Here is a 12,595-nt window from a genome sequence, read left to right on the forward strand (position 1 = left end):
GAGATGTGAATTATTATTCACTATTATGCATCACGTCAGAGGATAGTGATAATGAAGGAAGGAGAAGATGGATACAATTCCAGCCGTTTTATTAAAGGGTCATGAAATAGATTTTTATATAAGAGAAGAGGAGCTTGAGTTTGTTGCCCAGCCTTATTTGTTTGAACCTCCGACATTTCTCTTTAAAAATGATCATTTCTAATTCATGACCTAAGTTTTAAATATGGATATTTTTCTTACAAAATGCCTTGCTTCGCTTCAGAAGGCTTTTATTAAACCCCTGTTCCTTGAAGTTCACTTATAATGTTAATGTTTTTTGCACAAAATACAAAAAGAAAAAACAAATATATATGTGGAAAAACAAAAACAACAACAACAAAAAAACAGTTGGCTGCTTTATCTTTTAATAAAAGTTTCACTGCATGAAAAGGCATGTTTCTGGACCGTCCACGTCTACACACACAAACCCTTAACGGCACGACTCTGGCAGTTTCCGTACATGTGCTCTGGTGTCTCTGGTTTCTGGACACGGACAGAAACGGATGACTTCATGTTTCCTTTCCAATGCACTACTTTTCCATTGTTTTTCTATGTAAACGCACTAGACAGATGTGCAAAACCACTGTGCTCGCGTCTTGTGTCTTTTGCAGCGTCTCGTGAATGACATGGCATTCTAAAATCGCGGCGCTCAAATTAAAATCAGTTCAACTTTTAAAAAATGCATCTCGAGACCTTGCATTTTTTCCCTGTTCCACTGCCCGTGTCTCTGTGTGAACGAGCCCTGAGCCTTCGGCTATTAGTGGGCAGCCCTACATATAATCCTCCGACATGATCCAGGACGCTATTAAAAACATAACAGAAATCAAATTCTAATATATTTGCCCGTGTGGCATCACAAATCCCACAGTATCCAAATGAGCCATTTTGGAGCTTGATTAAATAAATGTTTTGTTTACAATGGGGAGGACATTTTAAGCTCTGAAACTTGCAGGATATGTCAAAAAATCAAGGCAAATTTGATTTCTCATTTCATGACCCCTTTAACAAAAACCAAAAATCAAAGACGGCAATACAAATATAAACTCAAAACTCAGGAGTAGGAGAAAACATTACAGCTTACTTGGTCAGTAGCATAAGGACAATACAGGACACTGAACTGCAAACTTTAGGGGGGTTTAAATACACAGACAAGGCACAGGTGAGGATAAATCAATCAAATAATGAGTAACCATAGAAACAACCTAGAAATGGGGGTTACACTTTATTTTAAGGTGTCTTTGTTATGCTGTAATTTTACATTTAAGTGCTGAGTAATATTAAGTAACTACATGTACTTAAGATTAGAGTTTGGTTTGGTTTAGGGTTAGTTGCATGTAATTATGCATAATTTATAGTTTTTAGTATAGTAACTGCATGTAACATGTGTAACAATGACACTGTAAAATAAAGTGTTACCGAAATGGGAACAAAGGAAACAAAAACTACGGTGTGCAAACTACATAGTCCATGAAAACAGAACTGAACAGAACCGTTACAGTATGTTTCTAGTTGTGAATGACAATTTTTCTCTCTTTGTAGTGATTCTGTTGAACACATTTAGTGTGTTTGGTCCACTGAGAGTTGAGTGGCCTGGTAAAAATGGTAAAAACCCACACATTCCTCCGGGAGGTAACAATTCTACATCTACAATTCAACAACATTTATCTATAATCATTCATAAAATTCAAAGTTGATTTTCATAATATTCTAACATATTTTTTCATTATTCATAGTAATGTATTTTTTTAATATATTGATATATTTTTACATTTATATAGGGCCCTATGAAATCCATTTTATTTTTTCCCAAATTCTGTTTTTTCCGTTTTCATTTTTCTGGATTCTGTTTTTTTTCCATTTAGGGTTAGGGTTAATCAAAAAGCATGTTTAATTAATTGAATTCTTAAAAACAACAAAATTTATTAATTAAAATATTCACAGACACTAGTCTATATCGTGATTTTGATTTAAGTGTACTGGCCTGTTTTTCATTCATTCATCAAATTCCTTTTTTAGACTTCTACAAAGTTCCTTTTATGAACAAAAATGATTAAATTAATAGAAAATGCTTCAGAGATTGTGAATGCAATGAAAAATACATGTTTATTGTGATCAATAAATTAGCATACAAGCAATCAAATATTACACATAAAACACACTTAGACATATTTTTATATGTTTGTTTTTTCAAGTGTTTGTTGTGTTTGTGTAGGTTATGCGTACCTGTTGTTTGAGCGGGAGGAGTCAGTGAAGAGGCTCCTGCAGTCCTGTACTCAACACTACCTGCAGCCTGATGATTATATCGAGTTCTTCTGCAAACTGTCTAGCAGGCAGTTCCACTGCAAAGATGTGAGAATAACGTGCACTTAAACATAACATACACCGTTTTTGCCCCCTGGCCTCTGACCCCGCTCTCTCACTTCTTCTACTGCAGGTGCAGGTCATCCCGTGGGTTATCTCAGACAACAATTTCGTCCGTTGTCCCTCCCAGCTTCCTTGCTACAAAAGGACCGTGTTTGTGGGCGCTCTGCACGGGATGCTAAATGCAGAAGGTCTGGCCCACATCATGGACAGTCTCTTCGGAGAGGTCACCTACACAGGCATCGACACGGACATGTACAAATATCCCATAGGTTTGTGCATACTGCTTTCATCTATATTAAGGGTGTTAGGGGCCAGCGCCTCAGACTGCGACCTTTTTTCCTGCCGGCGCGACTTAATTTTGTTAGAGGTTGCACTGGTGCAACCACCACGTTTCACAACTGATCAGAGCTGCCATTTCTGTTTGACATGAGAAACATCAAACGGCAAACGAAACGAACTCGTTTAAACTGTGCAGCGCGGACCGTTTATCAGCACAGAGCAATAATAGACACAAACTCAGTGCGTGCCGATTTCGACCATGTGACACTGCTTACTACGCACCGCTGGGAGATCCAGTGAGAAAGCGTTTGAATTAACTGCAAAATTAATAACATCGCTGTGAGATCTAGTGAGAAGCACTCAAATTCAGCACAGAATTCTCTGCTAAACAACAGATATCAGATCAAATAGCGCTGACATGGAAACCAGGAGTCACCATGGATTTAATGTAGTAACGCTTACTGAAACTATGGTATTGTAGCAGAAATAGTTGAATGTTTATACATTATTCATTTCAGGCTTAAAAACTTTTGAGAGTGAGGGTTGAGGGGTAGGATGTGGTGGTGTTGGGGTATCTAAATTCTAGGGGCCCTATATTATAGCATTTAGCCCAGCACAGAGCTTTGTTTTGGATGTTCGGTAACTTTTGTCTCAAAACATACATCGTAAAAGCCATTTGTTTTGTTTTGTATCTTTAGGTTTGTTGTTAAAAATGACAGTGTGAACGCTAAGCAAACCAGGACTAAATGTACCATTTTCTTTTTTGGTCCGGTCCAAAAAGATCTAAGAGAACCAAACTACAGTGTGAACACACCCTAAGGATATTTCTACACACATAGAGTGAATGTGTTGCATTTGTTCGTCTAGGTTCTGCCAGAGTGACATTCAGGTATGAGGGGAGCTACTTGAAAGCCGTGACTGCAGCGTTTGTGCAGATAAAAACCTGCAGGTTTCGCAAGAAGGTACAGAAGAGCAGGACTCAAATATACAGCTTCAAAGACCAGCCCACTGTCTTTACCTCACTCTCTCTCTGTTCCCTCTGTAGATCCAGATTGACCCGTATCTGGAAGACTCCATATGCCAAATATGTAACAGTGAGCCCGGCCCGTTCTTCTGTAGGGCCCAGGTATGAACGCTGTAAAGCATCAAGAGTTACAGCTCAGTTAACTTAGTTTCAGCATGATTCTGCCCTTTAATGGTGCATTTCTGAGAAACGCTGTTGAAAGTGGATCGGACCGAGTGCCAGTCACCAGTAGGGGGCTTAGACTGAGCAAGAGGGAGATTTGAAGAAAGAGAAATGGCTGATAGACATTAAAAAGTCAGAGGAATAGCATTGGAAAAGAAGGATTATATGATCAGGCAAAAGTTTTAGGCCCCGTGTTAATACTAGAAAAGCTTCCCAGCGCTGGAGAAACCAAAGCAGGAGGATGATGTGTTGTTTCTGCTCCATACATGGGGAACATTGGTTATGCTGCTACACAGAAGCAAGATATGCTGTTCAACAATCTTACTTTAGTAATAAAAATGTCACGTGTCAGTACTGTTAAAAATGATGATTAGAGTACAAAGCATCAACCAAACAAACCACACTCCTGATGTATTGCACTGATATGTACATTTCTTCAACTCTTTTTTTTTTTTTTTTTTTTTTTCAGGCTTGTTTTAAATACCACTGTCGCTCATGCTGGCATTCACAGCACTCTCTGGATGTGAGCAGCAAGCATCAGCCTCTTATGCGCAAATAGACGGGCCTGAACACCAAATAAACCCAGCACTGGCGTGGGGAAGAGTACAGATTGATTTATTTTTACTGTATGTAAACTGCAAATAAATGTAGAGTTCATTTTTTTTTTTTTTTTTTAATTTAAATTCAACAACACTGACAATTTATTAAAATAACCCCGTTCAAAAGTTTACGTACCCTTGATTCTTGATACTGTGTGTGCTGAGCTCTGTTCTTCAGAAAAATCCTCCAGCTCCTGCAGATTCTTCAGTTTTAAAGCATCTTCTGCATATTTGAACCCTTTCCAGCAGTGACTGAATGATTTTGAGATCCATCTTTTCACACCGAGGACAACTGAGGGACTCAAACACAACTATTAAAAAGGTTCAAACATTCACTGATGCTCCAGAAGGAAACATGATGCATTAAGAGCCGGGGGTGAAAACCTTTGAATTTGATGATCAAGGTAAAAAATTAGTACTAAATGAAAAAAATTATATTTCAACAAAATAAGAAAAATGTAGACATCTTCAACCTGATCAAAAGTTTTCACCCCTGGAATTGTGTTTCCGTGTGAAGTGTTAGAAAATGTAAAAAAAATAAATAAATAAAATAAAATAAATAAAAATCAAAAGAGAATTATGCAATTAGATATCCTATGATTTCATTTAGAAACTATTAAAATTCATTAATACCATAAAAATGAACTGAAAAGTTGTTAAAAATAACAATGATGATTATAATTTCTATGACTTATTATACAAATACATCAGATTACAGAAATCAAACGGGTTGAGGACAGATTTTGACTTTAATAAGATTAAATTTACTAAAGATTTCAGTACAGAAAACATGGCCGACTTCTCACATTGCACTTGTGCAACATTAAGGCAAATCTGCATATTGTCAGGCTCTTTGGTTTGGTATTTTGGTCCCAAAACCCCACGTTTGGCTTGGCTGTATCCTGTCAGTTCAGTCTGTTTGGTTTGAGGCAGGTGTAGAGCTGCCAGTCCTCCTGCCAGCAGGAGCGCAGACACCATCAGCAGAGGTATGGCACAGTTGGAGTCCACCAGCTGCCCAAAAACTACATTTCCCATGATGGCCCACTCCAGTGGAAACTGTTTAAAGAACCCATATTCTACACTTTCCTATTTATTTTTTAGAATTCATATAATGTTAGTCAAAGTTTCATTGAGGTCATTATTTAGTATTTTTATAACTATTTTCCAGTCTCTAGACCTTTTTTGATACTGTACATTTATTATGTAACTTCTCTATGTACACTAATGGTCAAAAGTTTGGAATAATTAAGATTTTTTTTTAAATGTTGTTGAAAGATGTCTCTTCTGCTCACCAAGGCTGCATTTACTTGCTCAAAAATACAGTAAAAACAGCAATATTGTGAAATATTACCATTTAAACAAACTGTTCTCTATGTGAATATATAGTAAAGTGTAAATTTATTCCGTGATCAAAGCTGCATTTTCAGCATCATTACTCCAGTCTTCAGTGTCACATGATCAAACAGAAATCATTCTGATATGATTTGAAGAAACATTTCTGAAGGATCATGTGACACTGAAGTGATGATGCTGAAAATTCAGCTTTGCCATCACAGGATTTTATTTTAAATATTAAAACAGTTCTTTTACACTGTAACAATATTTCACAATAATACTTTTTTACTGTAATTTTTAATCACTTCTTTCAAAAAGATTTAAAAAAAAAGCTTCATTATTCCAAACTTTTGGAATTATGATTGGCTGGCCTCTTTGTATGTGAAACTAGTTGCAGTATTACAAGATTACATATGAATACTGGGGTTTACCGTAGTTGTGTGGGGTAAAGTTCCGTCCATCCAGGAGATGACAGAAGCACCGCTGAACACGCAGGACACGATCAGACTCGAGTTTTGGTCTTCACCGCGTAGAAGACGAACACCAGCAAACTGACAGCTACCAGATAGAAACAAAATCATCATTATAGCTGGACTTTCTGCACTTTATTAGTTCTTTAATATCGTGACATAATTAATGTGGTGATGAGGAGTCTCATTTGGTCTAGTTTTAGTAACATTAACCTGCAGTTTTGACTGGAGAGCAGCTTTCACTCTCTGAGCTTTGGACTCGAGACGTGGAGACCCTCCATCCCCGGCTCTCTTAAAAAGCTCCGGAATTGGCTGGTTCAGACGGCTCGTTCTCTCTCTCTCATGGCTCAAGAACTCCGCACACGTGGATTTCTCAGCAGTGCACTTACCTTGTGTACCCTAGCCCTCGTGATGCAAGCAGATAACAACAGCCCTGACTCACCTTCTGTTTTGCACCTTTAATTTCAATCACTTGTAAGAATCCAAAAAAAGTTCACATTTTGATAATAACTGTTTATGAAACTCCTTTTAATGTTAGCTACAACTTAAGCTGTTCCTGGTTTGTGTTGAAATAGTTTTAAACAAGCAGGTGATCTATGACACCACAGCCTTGAAATGGTTTAGTCACCCGGTTTAAATGCAAGAAACCATCTAAGAACAAAGAAGCTGTCTGGCCTCATGTGGAGGCCTCATCCATCCCTCATCCATAACTATTTTATTTATTTTATCTCCTTAATAGTTCCAAATTTGGTTCCATTCATTATTCATAAATTTAATATAAATGTCTTTTTACATCTACATTGTCATTTTATTTTTACTTTAAAAAAAATCCCCAACGTGACTATCGGCCCCACCCAACCAACCACACCCGCACCTGCGACACAGCCAGATGTTAGAGAGATGCTTCAAGCACGCGGAGGAGACGTCTGAGGAAAGAGTACGTTTTTGACTTCTTGTGCAAGGCTCTCAATATAATATGGTGCTGTTTATTTAACTTAAATATTGTTTGTACATTTATCGTAACACAAAAAGTCGCGTCATTTTATTTCTATACCGCTTTTCATAATAAGGAGAAATTGGTATATAATATTTCACCTGTAGTAAGTCAGTCTGGTCACTAGGAAGGTACTACAAGCTTTGGAACTTGAAAAACCCTTTTGGTGAATTACTGTAATGATTTTAAAGTCATTTTAATTTATACAAATTAGACGTTTTTACGCAGTTGGGGAATTGACAGACGTTCCCTTAGTCATGCACTGTGATCATGCACTGTGATTGCGCGTCGAAGCATCCATATGCATCTGTAATACCCGTAAGTGGTTTTGAGTAATTTTTTTATGTTGATATACAGTAGTTTCATAATTGTTAAAACTATTTATAGTATTCATATCTCTGAAAGATTATCGTCTTTGTAGTACAGTGGCAAGGGAAAGCGAAAACTTTACCCCGCTGTGTAAGCGTAGAAAAATGAGCGATAGCAGACACTTAAAGGGAATTTGATGATATATGCCATCTTAGAGGAATAGTTCCAAAATGAAATTTCATAATTTAAAAAAGTCTGTGTGACGCTTTCCTTCGCGGAACACAAAAGCTTCAGATGTTAGACAGAATGACAGCTTCGATTAGCAGTCACTTTCATTGTACCATTATTAAATTTATTGAAGTCTTAATTAGTGTAAGACATGTAGTCCTATAACAAATATATATAAAAAATAGAGTTCATTAGTCATTGTTTATGCCACTTGCTGGAGGAGGAGGTTAATATGAATAGCATAGATGACACTAAAGTTCTTGAATCTTGAAACATGTTGTTGTTGTTTTTTTTTTTTTTGAGATGTTTTAAACATCATAGAGTATTTCATATTTTAAAAAAAATCACTTACCAGTGTCCTCTATTTATTTATTTTTTTATTTTATTTATTTATTTATTTATTTATTTATTTTTTTGGGGGGCGGGGGGGGGTCAGAGGACACCTGGCAAACTTATCGTATCCTAATTGGTCTCGTGCTGTGACGTCTTGCCTTCTCCGCTACATCATGTCAGCTCATGGATCCAATGAGTTTAAGGAGTTTCAGCCCTGGAAGGACTACTTGGGTTTGGCTGACATGATCAGAGGGATGCAGCGGGCGGGAGAGCAATCGGGCGAGGGTGATGACAAGAGGGAACCAACCACCGCGCTCGTGGAGTCTCCAAGCGGCCCGACTGATACGAGGCAGAAAAGGAGTCCACAACCCTGCGGGAGCGCCAGCAGCCAGCCCAAATGGAAATTTTGCAGTTTGTGCAGAAATAACGGTGAGGATGATGCCGTGTTTACTTCACATGTCCTCAAAGACACCAAAGGGAAAGTGACGTGTCCTTACTTGAAGCAGTATGTGTGTCCCTTGTGCGGAGCCACCGGCGTCAACGCGCACACGAAGAGATTCTGCCCGCTGGTGGATAAATCCTACAGCTCCGTGTACACCAGATCCCGCAGAAAGGACACTTTTTAAGGTTTTTTGTTTTATTGTATCAATGTTTAAGAAATGTTTCACTGATAATATTTACATAACATGTTTTGCATAAATAATAAAAACAGAACAAAAGCTTCTGTGTTTTCTCTCATTGTGTTGGAGATCATGTTCCACAGGTTTTGTTAGTCTTAAGCGTATAAGTGTTAGTAGTATTAGAGTAATTAAAGAATAAGTGGCTCGCGCAAAGTAAAGTGACAGCTGACTTGATGATGTAGGCTACTATAATACTATAAAAGACATAGCTAAAAGTGAGACTGCGTATCGTATTTTATTAACAAAATTTAATGACATAGACCTCATGTTTAATATAATAGTTTCATCCTTACATCTACTTTAATACAATATATTATCAGTTTCAGGAATATTTACATTGGTCAATAAATAAGTGGATCCACAAATCTCATTAGAATGTCCTGATGGATTAGCGGTAGAGATTTTGTCCAGCGTCCCAGAGGTTCTGGGTTCTAATCCACCCTCGCATCATTTATTTTATTTTTTTCTCATTAAAACCAGAAATGTTCATATTTGTGATTTCATCAGAACGAATAGAGAGTCCCCGCAACAGCGCGATAGATTGAAGCGCTCGTCCATGTGACTGAAGACTGCGCAGCACGTGCGCCATGCAAATTACGCATATGTGAAAAAGAAAATATAGTAAGAAAGCGTCTGATCTGATCATAGCGAGGTGGATATGTTTGCACCAGCTCTGTGATTCAGCACTGTCACGTTTATTTATAGCCTACCACCACTTAATACAATATAGCCTATTGCTTTAAAGCCACAGATATTGAGACATGTATTCAAGAAATGTATTAAAACAGAAAAACGTATTGTTTCGGCCACGGAAACATGGTAGTGGGTTCGTTTGATTTTCTTCTAATTTAAACTGCGAATCTTATGATGTCTTACTCATGCTGTTCACTTTTCATAATTAACATAGATTAAATATGATATTATAATATTTAAACATAAATATGAAACTAAATAGGCTACATAATCTTTTCTTTATAATTCAGTGTATTGTCTCTTGTTGTTTGCTTCAATTTGTGTAGGCCTACTTTGTGTAAGCACTATTTTTATTATACAGAGCTAAACTGTATATCGTCAACTTGCTAAGCCTTTCAGGTTGTGGGTTTGAATCCAACTGAGAGTCTCAACTGCCCCAACAGGATTCAAACCCACAACCTGAAAGGCTTAGCAGTAGTATTAAATGTATTAAAAATATACTTGCAATGCAAATAGTATGTTAATAATACATTTGTATTCCCAACAGGCTTATTTGAAGTGCATTAAAAATATATTGAATTGCATTTTTCCAAACAGTATAATAGAAGTACATTGGTAATAAATATATGCTTAATTACACTTTTAAGAAGCATGCTAAACACAAGCATACTTTTAGTGAAGTTAATGTATTTACAGAAAACATATACTTATGTTACTCTTACTTAAAGTATATTTTTTGTGTACTTTAAGAACATTCAATTTTAGTGGGTTTAAATACATCATGTGTAGGCCTACTGCAATATATTATAAATATTTATATATTTGTAATTTTAATATTTTCAAAAGAAAGATATTTTGAAAAACATTTTTAGCCGTTACAATGTGTAAACAATATGTTACAACGCGTGTAACGCACGTGACGAAACCTGATTGGTTCCAAGGCCATTGAACGGCTTTTGATTGGTTCCGGATCGCTCGGTCTGTGCGCGTGAATGTCGCATGCGCGCCCGATGCTGAGATCATTCACTTGTTTAGTTGAGGATTGAATTAGTATGTCGTGCAGCAGCGTTTATCAGTCATTTTAATGGATTTCCTCAGGGTAAGTCTCAAAAGCTAGCGAGCTCACTGCTTAAAACAGTTATTAGGTGTTGTTTATATTATTTATCTTCCTTATGTATGCCTTAATGATCATAATCTTTTCTGTAAGCACTGGGCTATTTTTATTATACAGAGCTAAACTGTATATCGTCACCGCAGAAATTCTGTCTCTACATCCCAGCAAGCGGAATATACTTTTTAGTTACTTTCTTTAATTACTTCTCATGTTACGTTTGTAACCCTGGTTCCCTGAATAGGGAACGAAGCAGCGTCGATGTTCCCATGAAAGGGAACTGACTGCCGTCCGCGGGAGCGCGCATCATGGTTAAAAGGTATCGTCCCTGTTTCTACACGTCTACAGCTGCTTTTATCATGATCAAACAGCCATAATCTGCAAATACATATAACTCTGTGTCCGTGGTAATATGTCCGTGATAATAACAAAGAAACTTTTCCTGTAACGGATTAATCAAAATTATTAATTTAATTAATTTTCCGTTTATTGCTTAATCGAGCCTGATTTTTACGTGATTATAACAGAAAGCCTATTTACTTGCTTTGTGCCAAACAATCCAGTCCTTTTTACCAGGTAAAATATTTTGTAACATTTCTGCCTGAAAATGACTTGATTTCATTCATTGCTGTTATATTTGTAAGATTATAGCTCATTCAGTCCTTTTTACCTGTTGAAATACCTTTAAATGACCAATAAAATCCATTAAATGCAGTTTTACACTTGCTGAAAAGTGATTACAGCCTCTATTTATTGAGTAAACTGTCCTTTCTGCCTCAAAATGACTTGATTTCATTCATGGCTGCTATATTTGACAGATTACAGCTAATTCGGTCATTTTTACCTGTTGAAATACCTTTAAATGGTCAATAAAACCCATAAAATGCAGATTTACACCTGCCGAAAAGTGATTACAGCTTCTATTTTTTGACTAAACTGTTCTTTCTGCCTCAAAATGACTTGATTTCATTCTTGGTTGTTATATTTGACAGATAATAGCTCATTCAGTCATTTTTACCTGTTGTAATATCTTTAAATGGCCAATACAACCCATAAATTGCAGTTTTACACCTACTGAAAAGTGATTACAATCTATTTATGGACTGAACTGTTCTTTCTGCCTCAAAATGACTTGATTTCATTAATGAGGGTTATATTTGACAGATTCTAGCTCGTTCAGTCCTTTGTACCTGTTGAAATACCTTTAAATGGCCAATAAAACCCATAAAATGCAGATTTACACCTGCCGAAAAGTGATTACAGCCTCTACTTATTGACTGAACTGTTCTTTCTGCCTCAAAATGACTGAATTTCATTCATGGCTGCTATATTTGACAGGTAGGTGTAAAACTGCAATTTATGGGTTGTATTGGCCATTTAAAGGTATTACAACAGGTAAAAATGACTGAATGAGCTGTAATCTGTCAAATATAACCCTCATGAATGAAATCAAGTCATTTTGAGGCAGAAAGAACAGTTCAGTCCATAAATAGAGGCTGTCATCACTTTTCGGCAAGTGTAAAAATGCATTTTATGGGTTGTATTGGCCATTTAAAGATATTACAACAGGTAAAAATAACTGAATGAGCTATTATCTGTCAAATATAACAACCAAGAAGGAAATCAAGTCATTTTGAGGCAGAAAGAACAGTTCAGTCCACAAATAGAGGCTGTAATCACTTTTCGGCAGGTGTAAATCTGCATTTAATGGATTTTATTGGTCATTTAAAGATATTTCAACAGGTAAAAAGGACTGAATGAGCTATAATCTTACAAATATAACAGCAATGAATGAAATCAAGTCATTTTCAGGCAGAAATGTTACAAAATATTTTACCTGGTAAAAAGGACTGGATTGTTTGGCACAAAGCAAGTAAATAGGCTTTCTGTTATAATCACGTAAAAATCAGGCTCGATTAAGCAATAAACGGAAAATTAATTAAATTAATAATTTTGATTAATCCGTTACAGGAAA

General features: G+C 36.5%; 1 protein-coding gene across 24 annotated transcripts in view; it reads left to right on the forward strand.

Moving 5' to 3' along the window:
* Positions 1-12,595, forward strand: part of LOC127507914 (cytoplasmic polyadenylation element-binding protein 1-like) — a 119,363-nt gene that overhangs the window by 14,722 nt on the left and 92,046 nt on the right. For 2 of the 24 annotated variants that reach the window (XM_051885332.1, XM_051885334.1), the window contains exons 11-14: positions 1,579-1,668; positions 2,252-2,388; positions 2,474-2,672; positions 3,550-3,644. The exons of 19 other annotated variants lie outside the window; for them this stretch is intronic. In XM_051885332.1, the coding sequence (XP_051741292.1) occupies positions 1,579-1,668; positions 2,252-2,388; positions 2,474-2,672; positions 3,550-3,644 (521 nt within the window). Of the gene's footprint in view, positions 1-1,578; positions 1,669-2,251; positions 2,389-2,473; positions 2,673-3,549; positions 3,645-3,727; positions 3,809-4,337; positions 4,597-12,595 lie in introns of those variants that run through there. 3 more of the 24 variants (XM_051885333.1, XM_051885335.1, XM_051885331.1) reach the window with 3 other exon arrangements.

The sequence above is a fragment of the Ctenopharyngodon idella genome, unplaced genomic scaffold (assembly GCF_019924925.1).
Source record: "Ctenopharyngodon idella isolate HZGC_01 unplaced genomic scaffold, HZGC01 HZGC01CH25, whole genome shotgun sequence".
Taxonomy (NCBI): domain Eukaryota; kingdom Metazoa; phylum Chordata; class Actinopteri; order Cypriniformes; family Xenocyprididae; genus Ctenopharyngodon; species Ctenopharyngodon idella.